Source organism: Spea bombifrons, chromosome 3 (assembly GCF_027358695.1).
Source record: "Spea bombifrons isolate aSpeBom1 chromosome 3, aSpeBom1.2.pri, whole genome shotgun sequence".
Taxonomy (NCBI): Eukaryota; Metazoa; Chordata; class Amphibia; order Anura; family Pelobatidae; genus Spea; species Spea bombifrons.
The window spans coordinates 115,567,290-115,593,486 of record NC_071089.1 but is presented as its reverse complement, the minus strand read 5'-3'; the positions used below and the strand labels follow the sequence as shown (position 1 = coordinate 115,593,486).

General features: G+C 37.8%; 1 protein-coding gene across 1 annotated transcript in view; it reads right to left on the bottom strand.

Moving 5' to 3' along the window:
- PKHD1 (PKHD1 ciliary IPT domain containing fibrocystin/polyductin) overlaps positions 1 to 26,197 on the bottom strand; it is a 174,115-nt gene that overhangs the window by 22,302 nt on the left and 125,616 nt on the right. Inside the window, exons 53-60 of the mRNA XM_053460479.1 lie at positions 25,023 to 25,136; positions 23,503 to 23,590; positions 22,888 to 23,042; positions 22,453 to 22,605; positions 20,722 to 21,591; positions 20,027 to 20,192; positions 19,663 to 19,811; positions 1,061 to 2,066 (exon numbers count right to left, since the gene is read on the bottom strand). Coding sequence (XP_053316454.1) covers positions 1,061 to 2,066; positions 19,663 to 19,811; positions 20,027 to 20,192; positions 20,722 to 21,591; positions 22,453 to 22,605; positions 22,888 to 23,042; positions 23,503 to 23,590; positions 25,023 to 25,136 — 2,701 coding nt within the window. The remainder of the gene's footprint in view (positions 1 to 1,060; positions 2,067 to 19,662; positions 19,812 to 20,026; positions 20,193 to 20,721; positions 21,592 to 22,452; positions 22,606 to 22,887; positions 23,043 to 23,502; positions 23,591 to 25,022; positions 25,137 to 26,197) is intronic.

The following is a 26,197-nucleotide window of genomic DNA, read 5'->3' as shown; positions in this document are numbered from 1 at the left end:
GGGAGGCCTGGTTCACGGAGAGAGGGGCGAAGACAGAAGACACAGGGAGAAGCAGACGTAGACAGAAGAAAGAAGAACAAGGAGATGCAAGAGAAGAAGCAGAGCTGCAGAAAATGAGACAGAGGACACGGAAGTGGTGGGCAGAGAAGGCAAGGAGACAGTTAACGAGAGTGTGAGCAAGTGTGAGAGTATGAGCGCGAAAAAATACTTTTTTACCCTTTTTCTAATATGTACTTAAAAAAAAACCAAAAAAACTATAAATAGCACCAAACTAACGTTGCGGCCTATAATCAGACAATACTGTATATTAAGGCAATCCTGCTGTTGATAAATACATTTCCACCGATCAGTTTTTGCTGGCCATGGGTATGTTTGACACATGACGTTCGGGTTACATATAGGATTTTTAATGGACAGCCGTGGTGGAACCTGGTTCATCATATCTGAAAGGAAACCATCCTCTCTGCACCGTGAATGCGGGTAAGTCAATAAAGTCCCACAATTTGGCTTAATGTGCTGCCGCCAGCTGAGCTGTCTTATTGTAACAGATTTGACGCCGCGTGTTATCAGCCATTAGCAATAGTTAAGTTTTTTATTTCAGGCATTGCAGAGAGTAACGCTGAACGCCCGTATCCGAGCGCCTGCACAGAGCCGCATTTAGATTCAAAAAGAACAAAATAAAATGGAGAAATACAGAAATGTAGAATTTAAAAAATAAATTGCTGAAATTACAATTTTTTTGTGGTTTTATTAAAAAAAAAAAACACTATATTGTATTTCAAATTATAACTGAACCATGTTTGATTTTTGATGACATTTTTTGCAGGGATGGGATCTTTTGATTACATTTTATTTTGCACATAGAATGTGCAAACTTTGATTTGAATTTTTTAGTGAATTGTGCTGCGAAAAAGAAATCCAGAATTGTAGAAGCTAAATGTAATTATCCTGATGAGTAGTGTATGTATTTATACAGTATATTCAATTATATTGGTGGGTATCCAAGCTTATACAAAAAAAAAACCAAAAACAAAAAAAAAAAATAAAAAAAAAAACTTACCTAGTGGTGCCTCCAACCGAGGACGGATACGGGTCAATTACCATTAAAGTATTGATCTGCAATGGTAATACTTTTTCTAGTTCTCCAGTCTGAAGGCTGCTAATAATGCTGTTGGCTAAATCATGAAGTTTATCGTATGACAAAAATGGCAATCGTTTGGTACTTAATATGTCTGTATTGCCTATTTCCACTAGAATGACTTCTACGTTGCTTGGTTGTTCATGACCATCTATGTGAAGAACGTTCCTTCTAGTATCCCGTCTGACTTCCACATTGTTTTTGTTGGTGGCATGTAAGGAAGGACATTGTAACTTTCTTTTGGCGTGATTGTCCGTCATAGCCCGTAAATTCCCTACATCTCCTTGAAAAGTCTTCAGTATTGTAATCTGAGTGGGGTCGATACCAAGAACATGTGCTACCTTCAATGGGACTAGATATTGGATCCCAATGCTAGTCCCTCGTGCTATGTACAAAGCCAAATACATGGATGGATTGGCCCATATTTCCACCGGTTCATCCCCTTGGAGGAGGACGTAAAGGAGATTTTTCCTGAAATTAAAGATATTCGCACCCTGCTTTTCATGGAAAAAATCAGGCTCTGCGTCGGTCAACAACGATGATGTCATTTTCCCCCTGGAGAAAATGGAGAAGCTTTGGGGACTATCGTAAAATAATGCTAATATAAGCTTGGTCGTGTTCTGAACTCCGTTGAGTTGTAGTCTCATAGCTTTTGGAGTTGGGCCACTAAAACATACTTTCGTGATTTTATTTGCTGGTAATATGGAGTAAAAGATTGAATGTGGATTCGAGGAACAGCAGTGGTCTTGGGAGATGTTGCCATTGACAAAGACATCAATAAATCTATCGGTTATTGATATTACGGGAGCCACGTTTTCGAGCTTGTGGCCAATATTTTCCAGGACAACAACAGCATGGTCAATCTGGTGACATACATGTCCGTGTAGCTCGGGTTTGTATCTGCAAGTCTTCTCCTTCCTGTAAATACCTAAACAAAAGAAACATTTTGTTAATTGTACCATTTGGCCCTGGGGTACGTAGAATTACTAGATACAAAGACACTTTTCATATTGTGCAAACAAATACTTAATAAAAAGTTGTTGTTTTTTTTTTTAACCTTCTTTAAAGCGTATCACATGCCCTATATGACCAAAGTATGTGGACACCCCTCCTAATATTTGAGTTTAGGTGTTACAGCCGCACTCATTGACAACAGATGTATACATTCCAGCACATAGGCAGCCATCTCCATAGATAGACATTGGCAGTAGAATGGGTCGTACTGAAGACCTCGGTGACTTTAAATATGGCCACTGTCATAGGTTGCCACCTTACCACAAGTTACTCCATGAATTTTCTGCTCTGCCGCAGTTCCGTAGCATCACTCGCTAAAGAGATCCAAACCGTCTCTGGAAGCCCAAGGTCACTATGTGCAATGGGAATTATCGGATCGAGTGGTGTAAAGCCACCACCACACTATCTGGAAGTCTGATGTGTATTAGTAGCCCTTTATCACTCCCATCACTCCTTTATCACTCCCATCACTCCTGTGTTCCAATGGCACATAATGTTCGCTGATCCAAGTTTAAGTTTAAAAGTCTAATTGATCATTGATCATTGTGTGCAGGAGTCACAGTGCAGTAGCGGAGTTGGACAGGGCCTGGTGCAGGGCGACCGCACTCACTCGGGTGTTGAGCACCTAGGGTTGTGCAGCCACATACCAGCGCCCTGACATAGCAGCAGATGTAGTCCAAAATGAAACAAAGTGATATCCTGCAGGCACCCTGGAGCAGGCATGAAACATAGCACTGGAATCATGTGCAGGATGCTGCAGGCAGGGAGTATGGAAGCTAAGCAAAGGATATAGCAGAAACAGAACAAGCAAGGGGGGGCAGAGCGAGCAAGAGACAAAGAGACCAAGCAAGAAACATAACCAGACAAGACATACATAATACAGGGCACTGCCGGGGATACAGGACAGGACACCCCGCTGCCGGGGATACGTGTTACATCAGACTGACACACATAAATACAGGAACTAGCCTAGGACTGTATGATAACTATTGGAGATTCCGTCACAACTAATGGCCGTAGTATGCTTAGCCCACCACTACGCCAAAGTACTCCAATGACGGTGGGTCCTAACGCTAAGCCCTGCTGACAGTGGTACAAAACCCAAACACATAACAATAAGAGACATACCTGTAGACTGCAGACTGAGACACACAGAACACACAGGTGGAGCTCACCTTATAAAGGAAACAGAGCTGAAGCAAAGAGCTGAAGCAGAAGCAAGGAATGGGAGATCAGAACAGAGCATACGGAAATACAGGAATGGATAAAAGCAAAACAGAGAAACCGAAGCAAGACAGATATGCAGCTCCGCAGCCTAGGTAGAACGTGACACCTGCCCATCCAACGTGGAACTACAATTCCCAGAACCCCCCATTAAAAAAAAATATATATAATAATAAAAGTTATAAATATATATATATATTTTATTTCCTTATTTTGGCTCGGCTACCTTAAGTATTGTAAAGCTACCAGAACACAAAACAAATAAATAAAAAATAAATTGATTTCTCTTTTTATATATATTGACTACAGCGTCAGACAACAGAGAAGCTTTTTGGTCTTATGGTCATTTCCGACTCTGCGTTCAAAACGTCGGCTCGGACGCACCTAATGCACTAATTCAATTTCTGTCTCTCTCTCTTTCTCCGTAAACAGATAAAGCCATCACACCTCTCTGCCATCTGTTTCAGGAGAGACGGTAAATTCACTGGATGCCAGATCCCAAAAAACCAACGCGGTCGTACCACGCACGGCTCCGAGCCGTTCCTATAATGAAATTTGAAAGGGAAGTCCAGGGCGTAATAAATCTATACCATATGTGACCATTTCCTGTGTCAGTTCCTTTCTCATAACCAGCGAAGAGGGCTTTTTTTTTCCTTTTTTTCCTTTCCCCTTCTTTTCATGACCCCACACCATGACTCCAAAATCTTTCATGGCTGCTTACGGGCCTCGGGCCTTTCCACAGCGGTTGCATAAATAAATTCCTTTGACAGCAAACATCATAACAGTTAGAAGTAATGCGTGTTCACCGCAAGTGGTTCTACAGCACACTGGAGAGATGGAATAAGGGGGGGAAAAAAGAAGGAGAAAAGAAAAAAAAGAAAAAAAGGGATTATTTTGTTAACACTTAAGAAAAAGAATGTTCTCTGACAAGTAGTGAAAGAATTAAGTCAAATAAATGTGAAATATGTTACGAACTAAAATAGCCAAATTATACATTTTCCGACTCTCGGCCCCAATGAAAGAGAAATGGCCCGTTTCTTTCTTCGCGTATAGGAAGTTACATGAAAGATTCTTTTTGGGTTGACGTGTCTGGCTCGGTTTGTTTTCACCTTTTAATTAGGATTATTTTAACTTCATGGGAAAAAAACAAAAGAACACATTTCCCTTAAGGACTCATAAGATCTCCGCAGCTGGCGGGATGACAGATCGTATGTTAATCGCCGTTAAATAAATATCGCCTAAATTTGTACAGCGCGCTTCGATGATGGGCGAGCGAGTTGGGCAAACGTTGGAATTCAATCGATTTATTTGTCATAACATTTCCAAATGAGATTTTCCAATTTAGGGGAAAAAAAACCAAATTTTTCTTTGTACAACTTTGTGAAGCTATTAACTAATTAAGTAGATTCCAGAGGACCCGATAATGCTCTTTTTTTGAAGTCTACGTTTGAAGGCATTCCCAGCACAGGTCCAATCATCCCATACTTGACGTTTTTGCACAAATTCATCAGAATTTAATGGCGGGGAAAAAAAAAGGTTTGAAAAAGTTTGAGAAATTATCCTTGGGTGGAGGATCTGTGGACATCCATGGAACATTTAGGTTAATATAAATCACAAATACTGCCGCCACCTTGTCTCAAAACGGTACTAGAAGGCTGTTTGATACAAAAAAAATCATTATAAGTCAGCCCTTTATGGCTACAAGTGTTTTTAATACCCAAGAATACAGCGAGGGATTTTGAAGCCATGCATGGGGTCGGTGTGCGGCTGTCCTGAAGAACCCATTAAAGGTTTGAGTCTACATCAGGAAAACCGGGAAGACTTGATGGGCCAAATGGGTCCCATCTGCTGGCAAATTGTATGCTTTTATGTTTCTGAATCCTCCGGTAGGTCCCGTCACATTCAAATCCAAATGTGATTTTATCCAGAGATGATTTAATAGACCAAAAAAAAAAACAGGTAGCAGACTAGAAATCAATGCCAGTCGGACCTAATGTAACGTGATATATAATGTTTCAGGGCTGCTTTATATGTTCCGTACACGGATACAACGCAACACGCCGCGTGTATCATCGGAGCTCCTCTAACACAAACCACTCGTGTTCATTTTTACAGGCTAATAAAATCGATGGCAGAGAGGAAGCGTTGGAAGATTAAAGAAAATGTTTTCTATTATCACAGGGATTAAAAATATTAAAAAAAATACTCTTTTTTCCAATTTCCAACACATATTGTAGAGTATAGAACACGCCGAATGGAATATTGAAAACTCTACTAATGCGAGATAAATAGAGCTCTATGTAAGACATACAGAGGTCACCTTTAAGTTGTCTCTATTGTACTGAAGCTGGTATATATATCACGAGAACAAAAAAAAAATACGAGCCAGGATTCCGTATTATGCTTATTAAGGTTTTTGTGAATGGCGCTCGGATCCCTGGGGTATAGATATTGACCTTATGGGAATGGTTTCTCTTTTTTTTTTTGTAGCCAAGCAAACCATCTGTTAGAAGGTTAGAACTTCATAATGTTTCATTCCGCGTGATAAATGGACGGTCTTTCTCGAAGACCACCGTGGAAAAAAAAAAAAAAATTCTCACGTTACAGAAGTTCCAAGCACCAGCTTGACCCTTCCGACTCTGAAGGTCGCTGTATTCAGAATAAGGCCGAACGCTAACAATACGGCACCAGCACAGGAGACTTTTTTATATATATATATATATATATATATATATATATATATATATATATATATATATATATATATATATATATATATATATATATATATATATAAAATCTTTATTTTAAGGACTTTATATAGAATATGAGTTATTTCTTATATAAAAACAACATACACGAGGCAGGCCGTTAAATATCTCCAAAACATGGACTCTCCAACAAAGAGCTCAAGCTACGGGCAGTTTTAACCCCTTAAGGACAATGGGCGGTCCCTAAACCCATTGAAAACAATGCATTTTGAGTCCGTACATGTACGGGCTTTGTCATTAAGGGGTTAATAAATGCTAAAGCAGCAACAATATGCCTTTAATCATAATTCATAAAAATTCATAAAATTTCATGTGTGAAACTATGGGGTATTAGACTCTTCGGGGGGATTATATTGCCCACCATCAGCCATTTGATGGCAATGGCCTTGAACCACTGGTCACATATCGGCCTAAATAAGAAATCTCGGGCGAAGCTGTGTTTTGATTATTCGTTTTTTTGTCCTGAGCTCTCAGCATCGGCTGTGTTCTCTTTTTAAAACTGCTCGGGTACATTAGAAATAGTATTAGAACATACTGAACCACGTGTGTGTCATATCGACCAAAATGACAGTGGTGTATGAGCCATTTGAGTTCTCCCTCCCTGTTAGTTTTGCCCAATCTGCTAGACAAACTTCCGACTCCTTAACATACTTCCTGAGGTAAACAATAGAATAGCTCAGTCTTAATCACACAGTCTGACTTTCTGACTAATGAAAGTCTACGGAGAAACAGATTTCAGTAGCATCGCCGTAAAGGTTCAGCTCAGTGTGGTGTCTGACCCGGGAAAGTCACCCAAAACATCACATGACCGACAACAATGGCCGTCTGCAGATCGAGGGAGTTTATCAGAACAAAATGAGATAAAACCAGGTTTTTGTCAATGCCGACCGAGATTACCGTATACAGGACCCAGGGGGAGGGGGTATACCTTATCCAATGCTGGGGGAGGTATTAACGTATACATATATATTTTTCCATGGGACTTCCACTTTCAAACTTTTCATTTGTATTTTCTGTCTTTTTGTTGCATATAATATAAATATATATAATATACCTTCTAGCCAATACGACGGTATTTCCTATCCGTAGCTTCTCTTGTACAGTAACTGAAAATGAATGTCATACAATCCTTTAATGTACGCTATAACCAGTAAAACAGGCCTAATGTTTATTTTTAATTAAACCTTTTTTTTTAGCTACCAGTGCAAAAAGATTTTTTTGTTTTTTCTTTTTCTAAAGAGGATTAGGCAGGTTTAAGAAAATAAATTTGAATCATATGCCATTGTATCTTTGTATTATGATTTGTTCTAAAGTTAAAAGAATTACATAGATGACGCTAAGCATCGCCTTAATATTTTAAATTATGCCATATTAGTTCTGTAGGATAAAAGCGATTTTAATCCAATAAAGTAAGGTTTATTTTTTCTGTGTACTTAAAGAAGCTCACATTGGTAATCCCTGTATAATCACACAAATAATGTTTATTTTATATGACTGATGCCTTGTAATAATGGTCCTGTGTGCGGCACAGATATCTGTCCTCTGTTATTTCTGATATATTTAAGACTGCACAATCCCATAATAAAAATTAAATAGTATGCCCAAATGGATTTTATTTTTTAACCCCATAAGGATTACATTTTTTTTTTTTTAAGCACTTTTGCTATCTTTTTTCAAGAATAATTTTACCATTTCTTATTTAGTTTAACTATATATATAAATATATTTTATTTTTTAAATTATTTTTATATTTATTTAGTTTTTAAGGCTTTTTTTTTTTTGCTAACCATACATACATAAAGATACATAAATGATCATTCATTATGGCTTTACCAACAAAAAAAAAAAAGTTTTGCTCGTCTGCCTGGGTCTCCGGGCGGCCAGCAACAAGAGTCCTGCTGCCGACTGTGACTGCAATTAGTTTTAATTGCCAGTTTGGCAAGGGCATAATATTGCATCCTCAAGGTGTTAAACTACACGGCTTTGGGCACATTGGGCACCAGAAGTGGGTGGTACTGGTCCCTGAAAGTGGGTGTGGTCAGGGGCGTGGCCACCTCGTGGCGCTCATTATGAAGCCTTCACGCCGAGACGCAGGAAATGTTTATTGTGTCTTCAGTAATGAAGAAACGTTTACAGAGAAAAAAAAAAGTTAAAAACGAATGATGGGATACATAAAATCTGGTACACGCTAACTATAGAAATGTAGCTTAAATATTTCAGGGACTCAAAGTTCATCACGGATGAATGCCGCATTGTATAAGGCAGTCATGCTGATGTTTATTTTTAGCAAGAAAAGGATCCATTTAAACGCGCAGTAAAGTCACAAGCACGGGGGTTAAAAGACTCCTTGTTTTCCGTGGCCCCCTTTCGAGTGCGTCAATGTATTTTCATAGCAATGAAAGTGTTAAACCAGTAGCGGAATGGAACTCTAGGGCTCTGAATCATTATTTAGGTTTAGGACTGAAAAGACTTATTCGCAGATCGCAACGAAAACGATAGATAAAGAATATACTGAACGTAAAGTAGAGAAATTTGCTCTTTACAGTAAGGACAGTAAATATGTGGAATTCACTATCTAAAGTTTATAGATGTCTATCTATAAGCTGGAAGTTTTAATTAGCAAAGAAGAATATACAGGGATATAACAGGTTATAATGAAATGTTTAAGGGACACTCCAGTGCCCCAGAGAGACACTCAGATCTGGAAAGCACCCCCAGTGAGCGGTTGCCGAGCCAGAGATACTGGCGGTAAGCTACCCGCAATGCATATAGCTGGGGGCTGGGCAGATGCATACGGGGGGCTTCTGTGGAAACAGTAAGTTAAGGGGCTCACTAAGCTATGGCTACATGTACATATGATGGCTAGAGTACCCATTCATTCTAGCTTGCTGTTAGAAGCCATTAGCAAAAAATCAGATGCCATTTTGGAGTAAGGAAGCAATGTTCCCTTTTTTTTTTTTTTTTTGGATCACAAATGAAGGTGAACACGATGGACGTGTAATAAGTATTTTTTTCAACCTAAATTATATTTAGCTATTTAAAAAAAGATCGCTAATTTTTATCTATTTTTTTTTTCAATGACAATCCATACAAAATGACCTGTGATAGATTTGGATACGACCCATATGGGTACTGAGCTCCGAACGTCATAAACTGGGTTTGTCCTCCAGCTCTACATCAATGGAACCCGTCTCTACTCCAGAACTGGACGTAACGGTGGAATTACGGACGTAATTACTGGAAGTAATGGGGGAGGGTCCTGTGACATGTCATACTTGGACTCCATTGGGCTCTATTTGAGAAGTGCTAAACTCGCTCCTCTAGAGGGGCTTCACGACACAGGTAGAGGCTGCAAACCTGTAAACCAGATCAGGCCCTTCCATAGGGCACCAATTTTGGGCCTAATCGTATATCTGCTCATTTCGAACATCTTTCTTCAGTTATTACTTCACTCCAATGGTGTTTCTCATACTTCACCTGCCAGCGTCCCATCCAATGCCTTTTCAGAGAACCTGTACCTTCTCCATAGAGGAGTCTAGAATGTAACTCATCATAAATGTCAAGATCATGTGACAAAGCTCTCAACTAGACATAGTATGGTCAGCAAAGTAACAATTTGGTGCATGTCGACATTGCAGTGACAATATTTAAATAGTTATATATAAATAAAATAAGGATCTTCCGATCACTTAAACTACTTGGATTAAAGACATGTATATAAAACATCTTTATTGTTTCTCAGCTGTCTAGTAACCATGTTAAAATGTTGCTTGGTTTGTGTTTTTTTTTTTTTTTGTTTTTTTTTTTTAATCAGTTGACGGACAGCCCTGACCCACCACTCTTCATTTTCTTTTTTATGGAGAAAATTACCCTAAAATATATACATTTCAGTTAAAATACACAGAATCCAATTGTTCTGTGTATGTGAAACAGGCGTTGTTAGAAATCACTGAATACATCAGAGGAATATCTTGAGAAGCTTTGAGATGGAATCTTTTTTTTTATTATTATTTTTAAGTCATGGGCAAATCATGAGATGTACAATGAATAAGCAAGAGTCAACGGAATACCGTGACAAATTTTCAGCCGTTAAACGTCTTTTTTTGGGTCGCTGTTAAATCACATGGTGGAACTCGTACGTAGGAGCTATTATAATAAACCACAAAAAAGAAACAAGTCACATGATCTTTGGTCATTCTTCAACTCGTGAGAGTAAAAAGGTGAAGTATCTCACAAATCAACCTTTGTAACCCAAATCTGCCGTCACACAGCAATAGAAATTATAAATATTTCACAAAAAAAGTTTACTTTAACAAAAACAGTTAGAATTAAATACCCTATCAATACATTTTGAATATTTTTGCTGCAATAGTATTATCCCTAGAAAATCATTTTATATATTTATACTTATAAAATAGATATTAAATATATTAGATCTAATAGATTATTAGATAAAGATTTCTTATTTAGTGAAACCCAGCTAGTTAAAGTAAATTAGTAAAAAATAAAATATTTTACCTGCAAACTAATTACATGATCTGCTTTTCCTCTGTTATAAATTATATATATATATATATATATATTTTTTTATTTTTAAATTATATATATATTATTTTTTTTTTATTATTATTTTTTTTATTATTTTTTTTTGTTAACTTGGCTTCTGTGAAGGTTTTACATGGAGATCAATAACGTAAAATTGTAAAAAACATAGGGTAATCTAGCGAGCCGTAATTCTACCTGGAATATATTCTACAACATATAGAATACAGAACAATTATTATTGAATAGTTCAAGTGCACTATTTACAACCCCTCCCCCCTCAAATAAAAAAAATGCTTCATGTCAATATAATTTCTCAAATATTAAGGATGTCTTACTTTTCTTGAGTATGGTAGATAAGTGGAAAAGCCATCCAGCAAACACGGTAGATTTTGCTGGAAATACCACTTCTCCAGCTTTGCACCCAAACTGCTCTTTATAGAAGGAGAAGAAATGTTGCAAGAGATCAGAATCTAACACTGGCAGGTCAGAGGATAAGATGTAATGTACGTTTTGCTTTACTAAGAGGCTGGTAGACAGGTGGAAAAGCCTCCCGGCAGATGTGGTAGAGGCTAATACAGTGAGGGAATTTAAACCATGCACGGGACAGGCACACGGCTCATGAATCTTAGATGGGACCAACGTCCAATTTAAAGGTTTTGCGTCTTTACAGCAGGAGAAACTAGATGTGCCGAATGGTTGTTATCTGGCATCATACTGCTTTAACCCTTTAATGACAAAGCCTGTACATGTACAGACTCACAATACATTGTTTTTAATGGGTTTAAGGACAGCCCATTGTCCTTAAGGGGTTAAAGCCATCTCAATTGACTTTACAAACTATACTTTTGTAAACATTTTATATCAAATAACCGTCTCGCCTGTAATATATTTTTGTTCGAAGTACAAAAGGAAATCTGTTGGTCAAACAGGATTACCGTCAATACGGATGTGTGAAAGTCATCGTGTTATTGGAAAGACAAAAGCTATTGATCAAAATGAATCACGAGAGAGCATTCTTGGTCACGTCCACTCTAGAATATCCAAACAGACAGTCCTATTGTGATAAACAACTTTAAATAAGCATGTCTTAAGCATGTCATTGCCAACAGGGAATGTCATTGTTGTTTCGGTGAGGAGTTCATTGTAGTTATTTATACTTGATCCTCTGTGTCCTGAATGTGTGTTTAGGAAGAATAAAAACTAAATTGAAAGTTTCTATTTAAAAGAGGAATGGGAAACGCCATTCACTAAATTCAGAGTTCTCTGCATCTTTTGTAACACGAGTGGTCAACTACTTCTAAGTTACACCAAACTCAACTCCAGGTCTACAAAGTTGAGTTTCTGTAGAGGTGCACTTTACACGTCTCCTGATGAATTGGGTCGAGTTGCCAAGAAATTGCTGTTGAGTTCATCTCAACTGCTGTAGTGAGCTTGCCCACCAAGTCATATTGTAAACCTGTCAACCGGGCCAGAGATTAAGTTATTTATCAAGTTTTGTTGGAACTCTGAGTCAACTCACCTCTCCTGATGATGATGAACCTGGTCAAATTCCAATGGGCTGACTCAACACAGCTTGGACATTTATGAACAAGCCCCTAAGAGTCAGAGGTGTAGATTGAGGTTGAGGTTTGAGTTTGATGGAATCCTGAATCAACTCACCTCCTCCTGAGGAGTTGATTCAGAATTCCATCAAACTCAATAGGACTTCCAAACTCAATGGTGATCCTGTTTTTTCAAATTGACTGCCAATTTTACTCAAGTCAAATTCTAATGAGTTGACACAACGCAACGTGGATAGCTATGAATAAGCCCCAAAGAGTCGGAGGAAGAGATATATGTTGAGTTTGGAAGTCTTATTCCAATGAGTTCACTCAATGCAACTTGAGCGTTTATAAACAAGTCCGTAAAAACTAGCTGGGGATTAGAGGGTTTGTGGTTTAGAGGGATTGGGCATAAATCAGGGAAAAGAAGAATGAACGTGTTTAAGACTGTTGAAAGGTTGTATGAATGGCTGTAACCATTTCTTCATTCCTACTTGCGATACGGAATCCCAGTAAACCTTTGAGGAATGGGGTGAAGACGGCTAGCTTATCTGGCGTTGATGTGGGAATTTCTTTATTATTTCAGCAGTTGTAGCGTTTTGTTGGTGTAGGAAAAATGTTCCAGTGATGTATTTGGGTCTAATCTCTAGTTTAGACCTGTCTGCATCTCTTTAGAAATAAGATATATTGGTCTGAAAAGCATGAGCAATAATGTGTCGTTTTCTAGACACAATGTAGCAAAGGTCATTAAATCAGTCTTATTTCCTATGCATTTCTATGGAAATGCTTTTTAGTAGCATCTACTACTATTAGTAATTTTTTTAGATGTTAAATACCAATATATATATATATATATATATATATATATATATATATATATATATATATATATATATATATATATATATTATTTTTATTATTTTTTTTCAATGGGCCCTAAAAAACAAAAATAGAAAAATCAATGTAAAAAAAAAATAAATATATATATATATTTTATATTTTATTTTTTTTACATTGATTTTTCTATTTTTGTTTTTTTAGGGCCCATTGAATCAGGTCGATTGCTAGTAACAGATGCCAGAGAGATCGTTTCCCATGTTGTCATGAACCAGGTATAATTACACATACACGCATGCTAAAATATATGTTTCATAAGAAAAAAAAACAGCACTCAAAATAAGACAATATTACTTAAAACCCAAAGAGTTTTGCTTTTAGAGAAAAAAAAAAAAGAAAAGCCTCTTTTATGTCCCTTGGCGTGAAGAAGCATGCAGTCTGTCAGGCTGCGCTACGCTGGATTGCCACGCAGTTATAAACAGCACTTTGCCTGGAGCTCCATCCATTTGAATTAGAAAAAAAATAAAACATTAATTAACTTGACTTTGGCAGAGGCTGACGCAGGGCAAGGCGACCTTTTCTCTCTGTCACATGTCACAGGGATTTCAGCCCCGCTATGAAGCTTCTTCAGTAGCCGTCCCCTGTACGTTACGGATAACCTGGCTCTTGTCTTATAAAATGGACTCTTCTGATGGGAGGCTATTCCATTTATCTACCACACTCAAAGTAAATCTTCGTTATATTACATCTAAGCCTCTAGTTTTAGATTGTGGCCTCTTGAACACTCAACTTTGCCAACATTGGCTTGGCTATTTAATACAATGTTTAACTTTTAACAGCAAACGGGACATAATGTCAACTTATGGAAAGAAAAATATATTTGTAGGAACACTGGCAAAAGAAACAAAGAATTAACCTGATAACTTTTGACACTTGACAAAGTGCCTGTCAGGATGAATGACAGATGAGGCTAAGATCTGCGGGGCATCTCGGAACCTTCAAAAATGTATCAAAAATGTTATACTTTTAAAACTTCTCGATAAATACAGAAGTCAAACTAACTCTTGTAGACTCGTAACTTTTTTTTTTGATTAACCTCAATATTATGATACCAATAATTCTATCAATAATAAGATTCTATAAAATTTACATTGAAAGAGCAGGCGGGTAAGAAAAATGTCAAAAAAAAACAAAGCTGTGCATCGGTGCTGGGAAATCTTTGGAGTTAAGTTACCCCCAAGATTAAGATGGCCGGATTATCATTCCGATTTTAGGAAAGAAGGTTTCACACAAAAAACAAATAAATAAATAAATAAAATAAGGGATTTAGTTTAGCCCTTCAAAATCCCTGATTTGTTTCACTGGTGCCCACAAGTATCCATCGCCATCACCATCACAGCTAGGTCTTTCTCAGACAATTATTGTGCAAATATGTCAAATACCTGGAAAACAAAAAACGGTTCTGTGTTACGTTACTATTATCGTGAAAGCCTTGATCTCCAAGCCCAATGGGTATTATGTATCACTTGTCTTTGACGATGGTACATTATCAGATATAGAAGAAAAAGCAAGCTCATCAGTTGCACATAAGCCATTAATATCTCTGGTTCTTAACTCAAATGTGATGTCATTCTCATGGGAGCAATTAGATAACATTAAACAGAACTCAATATTTACATAACAATTTAAATATAAAATAAAGCAGAAAATGTATAGCAAAGTTTAATGTATCGTGGTAAATCAGGATACTGCCCATGGCCCCTATGACACTAACCCATGCCAGTGGGTATAGCATGTGTTATATAATTGAGGCCCAACAAGTGTCTAGTGTTTTAAACATAAGGAACCTTAATTGCATAACATGTCTAGGATCCGACCTTATCCCAGGGTTGCCAGTAATATTAATTGGACTCGAGGTAAGCATAAGCTTGGGCCCCCTAGGATGCAACCACACACACACACTCTACTCCAACACCAAACAAAAAATACTTTCTGCGCTGAGGTCCTCATGCCACACTCAGAGGAGGAGCACAATACTGCGTCGATCGCATAGCAAACTAATGGTGCCGGTCCGGAGAGTGACCTCTTTGTCCCCTCTTGTTTCCTCCCTCATGTAGTTCAGGCATAGATCAAATGAACACATAGAAACATAGAAAGGTATAGATCAACTGAATAAGACGATCAGACATGGTATTTGCAAGTAATGATTAAACACATGGAAACATAGCCTTGCAGGTACAGATCAATGAAAAACTGCATGTAAACGCCACATTGAAGGTATAGATCAAATGAATTATGCATTGGAACCCTAAATTGCAGACCAAGATCTCAGGTCACACACCCCAAAGGCCAACCCTGGCACCCAGATTGCATCCACAGGACCTGCGTAGCACCTAGATTCCACGTATAGGACTTGCCATCTTTTACCCCAAACAGCCTGTCTGCGCCATATTTGTCCCCCTTCTTACACATTCACGCCATCACACAACAAATACACATACTCTATATTGCTCATGAGGCAACATGTTTATAGAAGAAAGGATTTTCTTTTTCAATCAATTCTCAAACAGTTATGGGAACCCCCCCCAAAAAAAACATCCAATTGTTGAGTCACCAAATCCTCATGAATGTTGACCCCACCGCAAAATATCTATACAATTTTGTGTACTATTACAAGACTTTATCTAAAACATTCATGAATGAAATCCTGTTCCTTTTCGTGAATCTGGCTTCTTCAATTTCCTGTTTGAGAAGCAGCTGTCTATCTCTTAAAGATCTGTAGACATATTGTCCAATATTCTTACCTCCTCTGGAAGTCTATCTTATTAGCGAGGCTCCCTGAGTTTAAAACATGAGGATTTCCAAAAAAAAAAAAGTAAGTCGGAATCAAAACAGAAAGAATGAAAAGAAAACAAACCAATAAAGGTTCTAGCCTATCATAACATTGGAGTTTCTGGTATTTGAAGGGCTTGGAAGATTCTCAAAATAAATGAAGCCAATGTGTATTTCATTAAATGCTAATATTTGGAACGCAAGGGGGGGAAAAAATGATGAAATGCTTCCAAATTCTTCTTCCAGGATACTGAAAATAATTTGCAGAGCTTTTCGTGGGTCTAATTTTGGTATCTTTGAAGAGCTTCCTCTTGTGGGAAAGGAGATAAAAAAAAGGATTTTGAGATCGTAGATTAATAGTAAATCGCGGATTCAGTTTAAAAGGGAGATGTGTTTAACACAGAGTATAGATAATCTTTAAATTTATTGAACCGCTAACATTCCTGTACCAATAAGTTATTATATTTTAATAAATATTTTAATATTTGTACAATAGTAAATATTCTAATATTAACTATCTTAATATAAAAAATTATATATATATATATATATATATATATATAGTTTTTTGTATTAAAATATTAGAAATTTCATTTATACTGAATATATTTTTAACAAAATGTCAAGAATTTTAAAACAAAACCATATATAAATTTTTATATATTTTAAATATATTTTTTGTATTAAATATATTTGAAACTTTGTTAAAAATATATATTCAGTATAAAGTAATTGCCAGTATTTGAGTGCTCAATGTACACATTAAAAATGCACATTTTAAAGAGAATTTTATCTTTTTTTAAATTAAAAATTGTTTATATTGAATTATTTGGATAATTGGCATTTTAAATAATTCACAAATGAATAATCTGATTGTATAATTTTAATCGAATAAAATTTTTTGAAAGATTACATTTAGAGACATTAACTATATTTAAACGTTATGTATCTTCTCATATTTTAGTTTTATTGTTCTATATACAACGGTCAAGTTACTTGCTATTCATTTATTTTCTTTGGCTCATTTTGTGGTCGGGAACTTTGATCAGAATTCTTCCAATTGGCAAAAAGGAGAAGCCAATCAGAATACAAAAGAGAGCTCAAGTGTAACAATCAGTGTTTTCTTTCTTTGGTTCTCTGTGCCAAATTCTCTAAAAATCAACATTTCCCGCTAAGGCGTTACTATCTCTTTAAAGAGCGTTATAAAGGGTAAAAAAAATATGTCAGAAGGATAAACTTGCAGAGGGAAAACATTTACAATGAGAATTAAAGAGCAAGCGTTGTATGAAAGAGTGGCAATAAGCATGGTTTAATGATGTATGAAAGAAGAGGATTGTCTAGAACATGTTTCATTACGCAGGTCATTACCGCATTAGGAAGCAAATTGACCAAGTCTTGTAAATAACCACTTCGGCGTCTAAATACAGATCTTATAGTCAGTCAGTAACGTTCGCATTAAAGGGAAAACGAAGCCAATATATACAATGTGACTTTGACACATATCTATTTATCATGCAAACAAGGCTGCTGAGTGATCACTAACTCACCAAAAAATTTATGGAGTCAAATGTTTTAAACTCAATGACTTCATTCTGCATTATGAGTTGGCCAGAGTGGGAATCCACTTCAAGAAGGGTCTAGTTGACCCTGTGTAATGGATAGTTAATTCAGAGAGATGAACTCCCCACGTTATCTATGCATTAGACCAAGGTATCTCTTCTTGCAGGAGATGCTCAGTTGGGTTGGCCCTTAAAGGGACACTCCAATGTCCAATACAGGCTCATCAATGAGGAATGCATATTAAGGAGGTCCAGCTCAACTTCCCCCATGGTGATCCAGTTTGAGCTTGAAGCAGCCAATCAGTGGCAGGACAGGTTTCCTACTGAAATCAATGGAGCTCTTCTTCTGCATGCACAGGGACGGCCTCATTAGAACCACCAGGAACACTTGTCGAGACGGTCCTGGAGTAGACCGGCGGTGAGGACACCATGTGGGAGCAGACCAAACATCTTCTGCAACCCAAACCTCTGTGGTGCTGTGGGGGGTGATTTCTGCAGAATCTCTACAGGTATTTGCCATAGGGACTACATGGCAAGGGACCACTCAGCCATCATATGCATAAAAGTGCACATGGTGGCTGGGAAGTCTCTTTAATAATGCATAGCGATAGCACGCAGCTGAACTCAAATTCCCTCTTCAGTTTGATCATTCATGGTATGGAATGTATAGGCAAGATGAGCCATTTACATATAGTAAAACCTCATCAATATATCTATCTTTACTTAGAGAGGGACATTTTAGCCAGATCATATGGTTACAAGCAGAGCACCATAGATGAGAAATGTACTTCTTGACCCAACAAAAAGATTGCACGTAAAACTTTTTTTTTTTTCATACTGCTTTTTTTTTTTCTTTTGCTATAATTTCAAATTCTTTTTCTCTTATTTAGTATTTCATGCTTTGAGAACGGTTATGTTCAGAATATTACTCGTCTTAACAGTTGAAGGGAAATACCAGCAGAGATTAAAGAGCCATATACCTAGTTTCAATCTTTGAGGCCTTTAATCGCTTAGGAAAGAGAATGAGATATTCCCTCTAGCTAGAGGGGAACGGCATATTCAAGCTAAGATACAGGCAGACAAAGGTTCTGTCAGCCTTCCAAATGATGTTTCTACCATCAGTTTCGTGACAGTTCTGAATATTTGAGAAGCTAAAAAAAATAAAAAAGATGTTTGAAGTTCTTGTACCAATGGACAATGAATTGTCTCATTTTATGCAATGAAGGCATTAAAATGTACTTTTCAAATTAGATATTCAACATCCCCCCTCTGTCTGCATTTTATACCTTACACAGCACAAAATAATAGCTCCCTGTGTAATTTCAAATGTCTCAATTTAATGCTGGAAACGCGACCACCTCAGGCCCAGCCGCTTTTTGCATCTCTCAAACTTTCGCAAAGCCAGGTGCCACCTGGGAAGTTAGAACATGCTGTACCCGCCAGGTGTGCATTTTAGGAGGAACAGTCCCCTTCTTTAGGACCCAAATCCCTGACGCCCCTCTTTCTCCGCCTGATGTCCCCTCTTTCTCACTTGGCGCTCAGAATGTTTGCTGGGTATGAGGCCATCACGGAGTTTTACAGACCAAAAAGTCACAATAATGTCTATAGAAACAGCAGGAAAATGGCTTTATACAATAAGTTGTGTAAATTAAACACATTGTTTCTTCTCCAAGTACCTAAGCTCAGATAAAAGGTCTTCCTAAAACTCCATGTCATAGCCACACATCAAGCTAAACCCCTTAAGAGTCCATTTTGATAGATATGGCACAAGGTTTTGTGACATATTTAGAGGCATCCTTCTGGTCTTTGATGTTTCATCTATGACTGCATTAGGCGTTTGACCCCTCCGCTTTCACGTTTAGATAAAGATGAGTAACCTTGTTGGGTTTTTGTGAGGAAGCAGGGGGATGTCCTTTTCTGGCTCCTTGTTGGTCCTCCCATGAAGACTCTGGGTTCCAGATGAGATATAACATTTTCACCAAAAGCTCTGTGCTGTTACATGAACCAATATCCATGCTAACCCACCAGGCCATTCATTTTGCCCAGGCTTTCTTGACATCGGGGGGGGGGGGGATGGTCATAGCTCCACCACACGCAACAATTACATCACTTGAGCACATGTGGACTGACCTTAGTTTGTAACTTATAACCAACTGAATACAATATGTCCTTGTTCTAAAATGTAAAATAAAATGTCTTACCGAACTTGAGACAGGGCTGTAAAATAGGACTGCCTGCTTCTGGAAACACAGTGACCGGCGGAACGAGACCCATGGAACTGCCGTCTATATCCTTGAACAGGACCTTCTGTGCGCCATAACATTCCATGCTTAAAGGGCAATCAGGAGCTCTGTCAATAAATAGGGATCATATACTATATGGCATAGGTTTTTACAGTCAGGGCAGTTAAGATGTGAAGTGCACTGGCTTTAGTTGATAGTACCCAAGTAGTTCTGTAATGTACGTTTTAATAAAGGGAGGGTTGATGGAACCGCACCATTTAGAACAAAACAATCACGATCCAAATAAAGATACCACTGATAAACCATTTGCCCTCATTCCTACCTTTTTGCTTGATGGAAGTAGAACATGTTCTCATATTTCATATGCAACATCTTGGTTCTTTCTGCTATAATCGGACACATTATTTCAATATTCTGAGGGCTGGACGTTATGCAGACATCTATATCATCGCTGTAACAGCTCCTCGTAAAAGCTGAAAATGTAACATCTGTTCGAAAGACAGAGCAAATTACTCAGGTCAAACCAGAATACATGTAGTTGGTATCAGTTTATTGGGACCCATAGGCAACAATGGATAATTATAATAAATATATAATACCATAACATGAACACATTGTATCATTTGTTTTTAGTTTTTTTTTAATCCGTCCCAAATTAATTTTTGGTATTAATGCATAATATTTACACATTCATAAATAATAATAAAAATTATTAATGGATCTGAAACGGGCTTCAAATTTTTATATTCAGACTAACATGAGGAATTTCAAGGTCTTACAACACGGGTCGGCCTTGGGTGAAAAAAGGTAGAATAGTTATAATGAACCCTTAGAAACAATTAAAAAATATTATATCCTAAATGCTTAAATATTAGCAATGGGGCTTATATGATTTAATGATAAAGGTTGCCCTGCGCACGCACATGTCTATGATAAACGGCATTTTTACACGGATGAAGAATGAGCGGGAAAAGTTTCTCAAAATATGTAGTATTCGTGATGAATATCTGAACGAACCTTGCAGTTTCATTAATCCCGACACTGCTCCTTCACTTGCTAACATGTGCCAGGGGTAATCTGGCCAACGTCGGGGTTTCAAGGTGAACACCGGCCAGAGGATACCGACGCGACCTCTCAGCGGTGACCGCGGCGCTCTGTCTCTCGCGGTTCCGTTGGCAGACAAAGGTTTTATTCTGTCCATGATACAATCGAACCCCGGACTGGTTGCGACTATTACAGCGCTACGGATGGATATGTATTTCTTCGAGTACTTTGAGGAGCCCGTTGATACAACAGGTAATATACCGACGTAATTGTCTAGGAGGACTATATTTTCGATCATCACGCTGCTTTCAAGATGGAAAACGAGGCCGTAGTCATAATTCTTGTAGGCGAGAAAGCCGACTATTTTTGTACAATTCTGAACACCATCCCCCCAGTAAAAGTGAACACCGTGAAGATTTGAATGTGCTACATTTAGAGCTGAAACGCCCCCATCTTGATCGCACCTTTGGCCTTTCACATGGAAGCCTATACGCTCCGTTCCCGCTACTGAATTTCCCGACATAACGTAATCGCCGACCAAATTCATTTTAATTCCGGCCACCCATTCCGTTTCGCCGTTGGGTTGCTTCATCAAAACAAGAAGGTTGTCGGTAAGGGTGAATTTTTCTCCATCGAGGTGGATCCCGTTTCCGACATGGTCGAAGATCACGTTTTGGCGCAGCAGAATATTCGCGCTGGCCACCGCTTGGACTCCAGCGCCGCAACCGTGGTGAACGCTCGACGAGATTATAGAAGACGGGAGCGACGTGTTCTCAAAGTGGATCGTCGCAAACAAAGAGGAACCAAATTCAGAAATTTCCACATTCGTTAGCTCCAACGTGCCTGCGAAGAGAAAGGCTGTCATTGTTCATGATTGGATTTTGCAATAAAACCCCGGTTCGCTAACAGAGTAAATTAACAATTCTCTTTGAAACAATACAAAATATACTATAAGTATATACAGAAGAACATTGAGAGATGTCAAGTAGCAAGAGACATAAGAGACTTTAGTTATTTTGTTCCTTTTGTGCATATTGTGTTTCTCAATAAGCCTCAACATGCGCCAGAGTTTTATAGGCTTTTATGATAGTTTTGAATATATCTTTTTTTTATTCTTTCACCATCCAGGTTCGCCTAATGGAGGCATCCTTAAATTGCTAGGAGGACCTTCATCAAGTTGTCCCTCTCCTAGGCTGAGGTGGGACAGTTAAATGTCAACAGGGTAAGCTGAAATGGAGAAAGCTCCTCTTGGTGTTTGCTGATGGACAGAAATTGGGATCCAGGGCCTTCAAGAAGCAAGTTGCCCCGGCCAAATTACCACTAGGGATGGCCTGGCCATTGACGACTGGTCTGAGAGAAAAAAAAAAATGGTATAGGGGATAGTAAAAAAACAAAAAAAAAAAAACGGTTAACTGGAAAATAAAAAATATATATATTCTGTGTTACTGTTAAAGGGATTTACCCTTCTTACAATAATTTTCTATAATATATATTATGTATATATATTCCCATCATGCAATGGGCCTGCTAATATGAATTCAAGTTACACTAGGTTGTTCTATAGCCACACAAATGTTGGAATAAAAAAAAAGTTGATACGCCTGGAAAGTACAAAAATGAGCAAAAACACAAACAAAATATAACACAATAACCGAACCAACACTGTTACAAGGAAATCAAGTGTGATTCTATAACAAGCTGCACCTGAATATTCCTGTCCTTTGCCATTTTTGTATTCTCCAACTTGAATTCTCCCAGAGCATGGTACGTCGGGCTTGATCTGTACATTACGGGTTAACAGCCCGACTTCCGCTGACAGTGGAACACTCCAGGTATCGTCAATACTATGAACAGCACCTGGGGAAAAAAACATCAAGCAGTGTGCTAATATTTTAATTTCTTTAGGTACGATCATCTGTTTGCTAAGGATCTGGCAAAGTGACAGACTGATAAAGAAAACAGGGCTACAAAAAACCTAACCACCACAGTGCTAGTTATAAATAGCTATAATATAATAAAGTATAATAAAGTATAATATTCCAAAAATTCTCCATTATTTTGTACTTTTACGGTTTTAGTAATGGTGACAATCATATAATATGTAAACATATCATATATCACGTAGAGTTGATATCTTACCGGTGTGTCTGTGAAGTAGATTGCCATAAATCCTAACGGCATGGCCATGCGTTTCTCGTATTGTAAGGAATTCTGCTTGGCGGGGTTCATAGGAGGACGAACTGATAACGATATGATCTTCGGCTTTCCAGTCGACAGGGTCTTGGAGCACAATCCTACAGAGGCAATAAAACGTTTTCTAAAAATACAAACACTACCAAATTTACACAGAAAAAAAAACATCTTATTAAAATTAATTAAAAAAAAAACTTCTAAAAGACAAGAAAACAAAAGAAATAAAAAGTGTAGCTTCTCTAAAATGTAATATTTGTCAATAACAAAAAATGATTTTGTCCGAGTGAAAATTGAGCATTTTGCCAAAATTGATACTTTTATCGGGTCAAGAAAGAAAAAGAAAGCTACATTTCAGCATCTCGGGTCTCATTTTCAGTTGGAATTCTACATTTCGTCTGCCCATTTTCCGTTCCACGGGCCTCCACAACTACCTCTGGGCGGCTGTTCCATTTATCTACCACCCTCTCAGTAGTTCAGTTCTAGGTAGACTTTTTTTTTTTTTTTTTTACATTGTTTGTAAATATACTATATTTTTTACAATTATAAAAAAAAACAACTTACATTTCATTTCCAGGTGCAACATCAGCCCCAAGATGTGTCCACGGCTTTTTAGAATAAGCACTGTGAATCCTTAATTTTCCATAAACTCCTGGAGCAGGCAGGGAAAAAGAACAAAATGTAAACGCTCCTGCGCAAGCATTTAAAATATTTCCAAAATCATACTTTGTGCATCAAACATAAATCCAACGAGGACATTAGACCGAGAAACAAAAACCTTTTCCTCTTACTATTTTTCATTTATGTTATTAGTACTTCCATTTGTTTTATGTTTTATATGATGACTTATTAATTACTATTTTTAGAAATTGTAGAAAGTGAATAATATTTGGCTCTGTACCACCCTCTCCATCATAACCCAAAGACTGGCCAAGATACATTCCCGCTTAAACTGTGAAACCGTAATAGATTAACCACATTTGGAAGCACCCAAGCTTTCTCTAATGCACAGAAGACAAGGCCGCTCTTCAAAAATTCAGCAGATCTTAATTGGTAAACTATTGAAGGAAATCAGGATGAACCAGATTGTGAAGAACACAGAGCTTAGCTAGAATCCAGAACTTCATAACCTTCTAAAGAGCGGTTTCATGATCTCCTCCTTGGGATGTCTAGCTCCCTAGTGGAGGTATGTACCCAACACCCAATTATGTGAGGTATTAACGGCTTACAACAGGTGGTAGGAACATCAACATTGGACGTTCTCCTGATAAATTGTCCTAGACGAGCCAATAAAAAGACACCGGATCTTGACGTATATCATGAAAGCCTGAAATACTATGAGGAACACCTACACTGCCATCATAGTCACTGTGGGATGTGTTTGTTTCATTACAGATGTAGATACCTTTGGCTAGGTTATCTTTGGGTATAAGCATTAAGCGTATTTAATAAGAAACAAATAAAATACTTGAACATAAAGGTGGAAGGAAACGGTAAAAACCTTGCGAACAACACAATGTCTGAATCTTAATGCCTTAAAAGATTGCATTTTAGTTACCGACCATTGACAGAATTATTAAAGGAAAACTGTGTATGTCAACCATTAAAGCAATTAAGAACATTTGAATAATGTGATGTTAGCCGACGTACGCAGGACCCTTTAAGCAAACACATAAAACTGATAACACGATGTTATTTGCATATCGGCAGAGCTGGAAACATGCATCGGGGGCAAAGAGGAGAAGTCTAAAATAGAGAAACTGCTTTAGGGCTATTTTCAGCCAATATCCTATTTGCCTCCTAATGCAATAATTATGCAAATTAAAAAAAAAATGCAGTTAGAAAAACGTCTAGGTACAATAAAGAAAAAAAATTAAATAAAACATACGCATAGGTTTTCAAACACACACTTTATCTTCTCATAAAAATAATAAGAGAAACGGTACATGCATGGACTCTATAATATACTCAAGAGTCATCAGGGTAACAGTAATTTTAGTTTTTTTGAGTTCTACCATATTGGCTTTGTCAACCAACTTGTCTATTAGGACTTAATTTTTTTTTCCTTCTTTATTTTCCATCACCTATTGTTCCTGAGGATATATTCAAGCCTTTCAGGCGGTCGCAGCGAATTCCTTCTGATGTACGGAGGGTGATCTGTAGTCTGCGGTCTCGTTCGAGAGGACGCCGGGCGCTGCCTGATTGAAGGATAAAAGGAGATTAAAAATACATCCAACAGAAATATCATAAAGACGCATAAGACAAGGTGACGTTCTGTGCCTATTGTGGCAGACTTTATGGACCTTCTCGGCAATTGCGTATTTTTGTGTACACAACGATGGTCTTTCCGCTTTAAAGAATAGGTTTATCAGGTTGATAATCCCTCACGTTCAAACTAAGAATACATAGCTCACTGTTGTTAGAAGCTGGAAGGGGTATTCAGCAACAGGATTTGTGATAGACATGTCACTAAATGCCCCAAGGACCTTCTAAAGACCTTCTAAAGACTTGTCACTACTGTCCTTGAGCAAATGTGTCTTCTAACCCCTGAAGATCCACATTTGGTCTCAAACACTTGAGTCTTGAGTCTGTTCATGTAGGCAAGCGTCATAAACCTTAACTTCTAATATCTCAATATTGTGGAGAGAAGCATAACCCAGGCTACAATGGGTGACGGATTTACAAATAACTTGGTGCCTCTTTAGCTGGTGTCATTTGTGATGTAGCATTAGAGGGCTTTCGACTTGAGAAGGTGGCCATGGGCACCATGGGGCGTGTTGGGCCAAAAACGTTTGTCTATTAAGATTTCATCTGCGACTATAACGCCGCATTTCATAAGTTTCATATGTATTAGACTAATAGCTGAAGGAAGCTGGTCCTGCTTGTAAAGAACGGTCACCCATTTGCTGCATATGAGGAGAGGTCATGAGAATGCTCCAGGTCGGCACAGCATAATCTGTCTTCTAGCTGTAACTTCTGAAATATGCTAAGTCAGAAGAAATTTATTTTTGCGGGTTGTTGGCCTAGGTCTGACCCAGAGGAATTCCACACTCACCACTTACCCCCACTAACCTCTATGCTGAGGGCAGGGGTATAATCTCATATACAAGCGGGCTGCATTTGGAGGATGCACAGCAACAAATAAGTTTGCTATGGAGGCTGTGCTGTGTTAATCATAGTCATTCATAGCGTATAGAGAGGGAGGGGAGAAAAGAAAGTTAAAGAAGAAAGATAGTAAAGAGAGGACCAAGATGAAGGC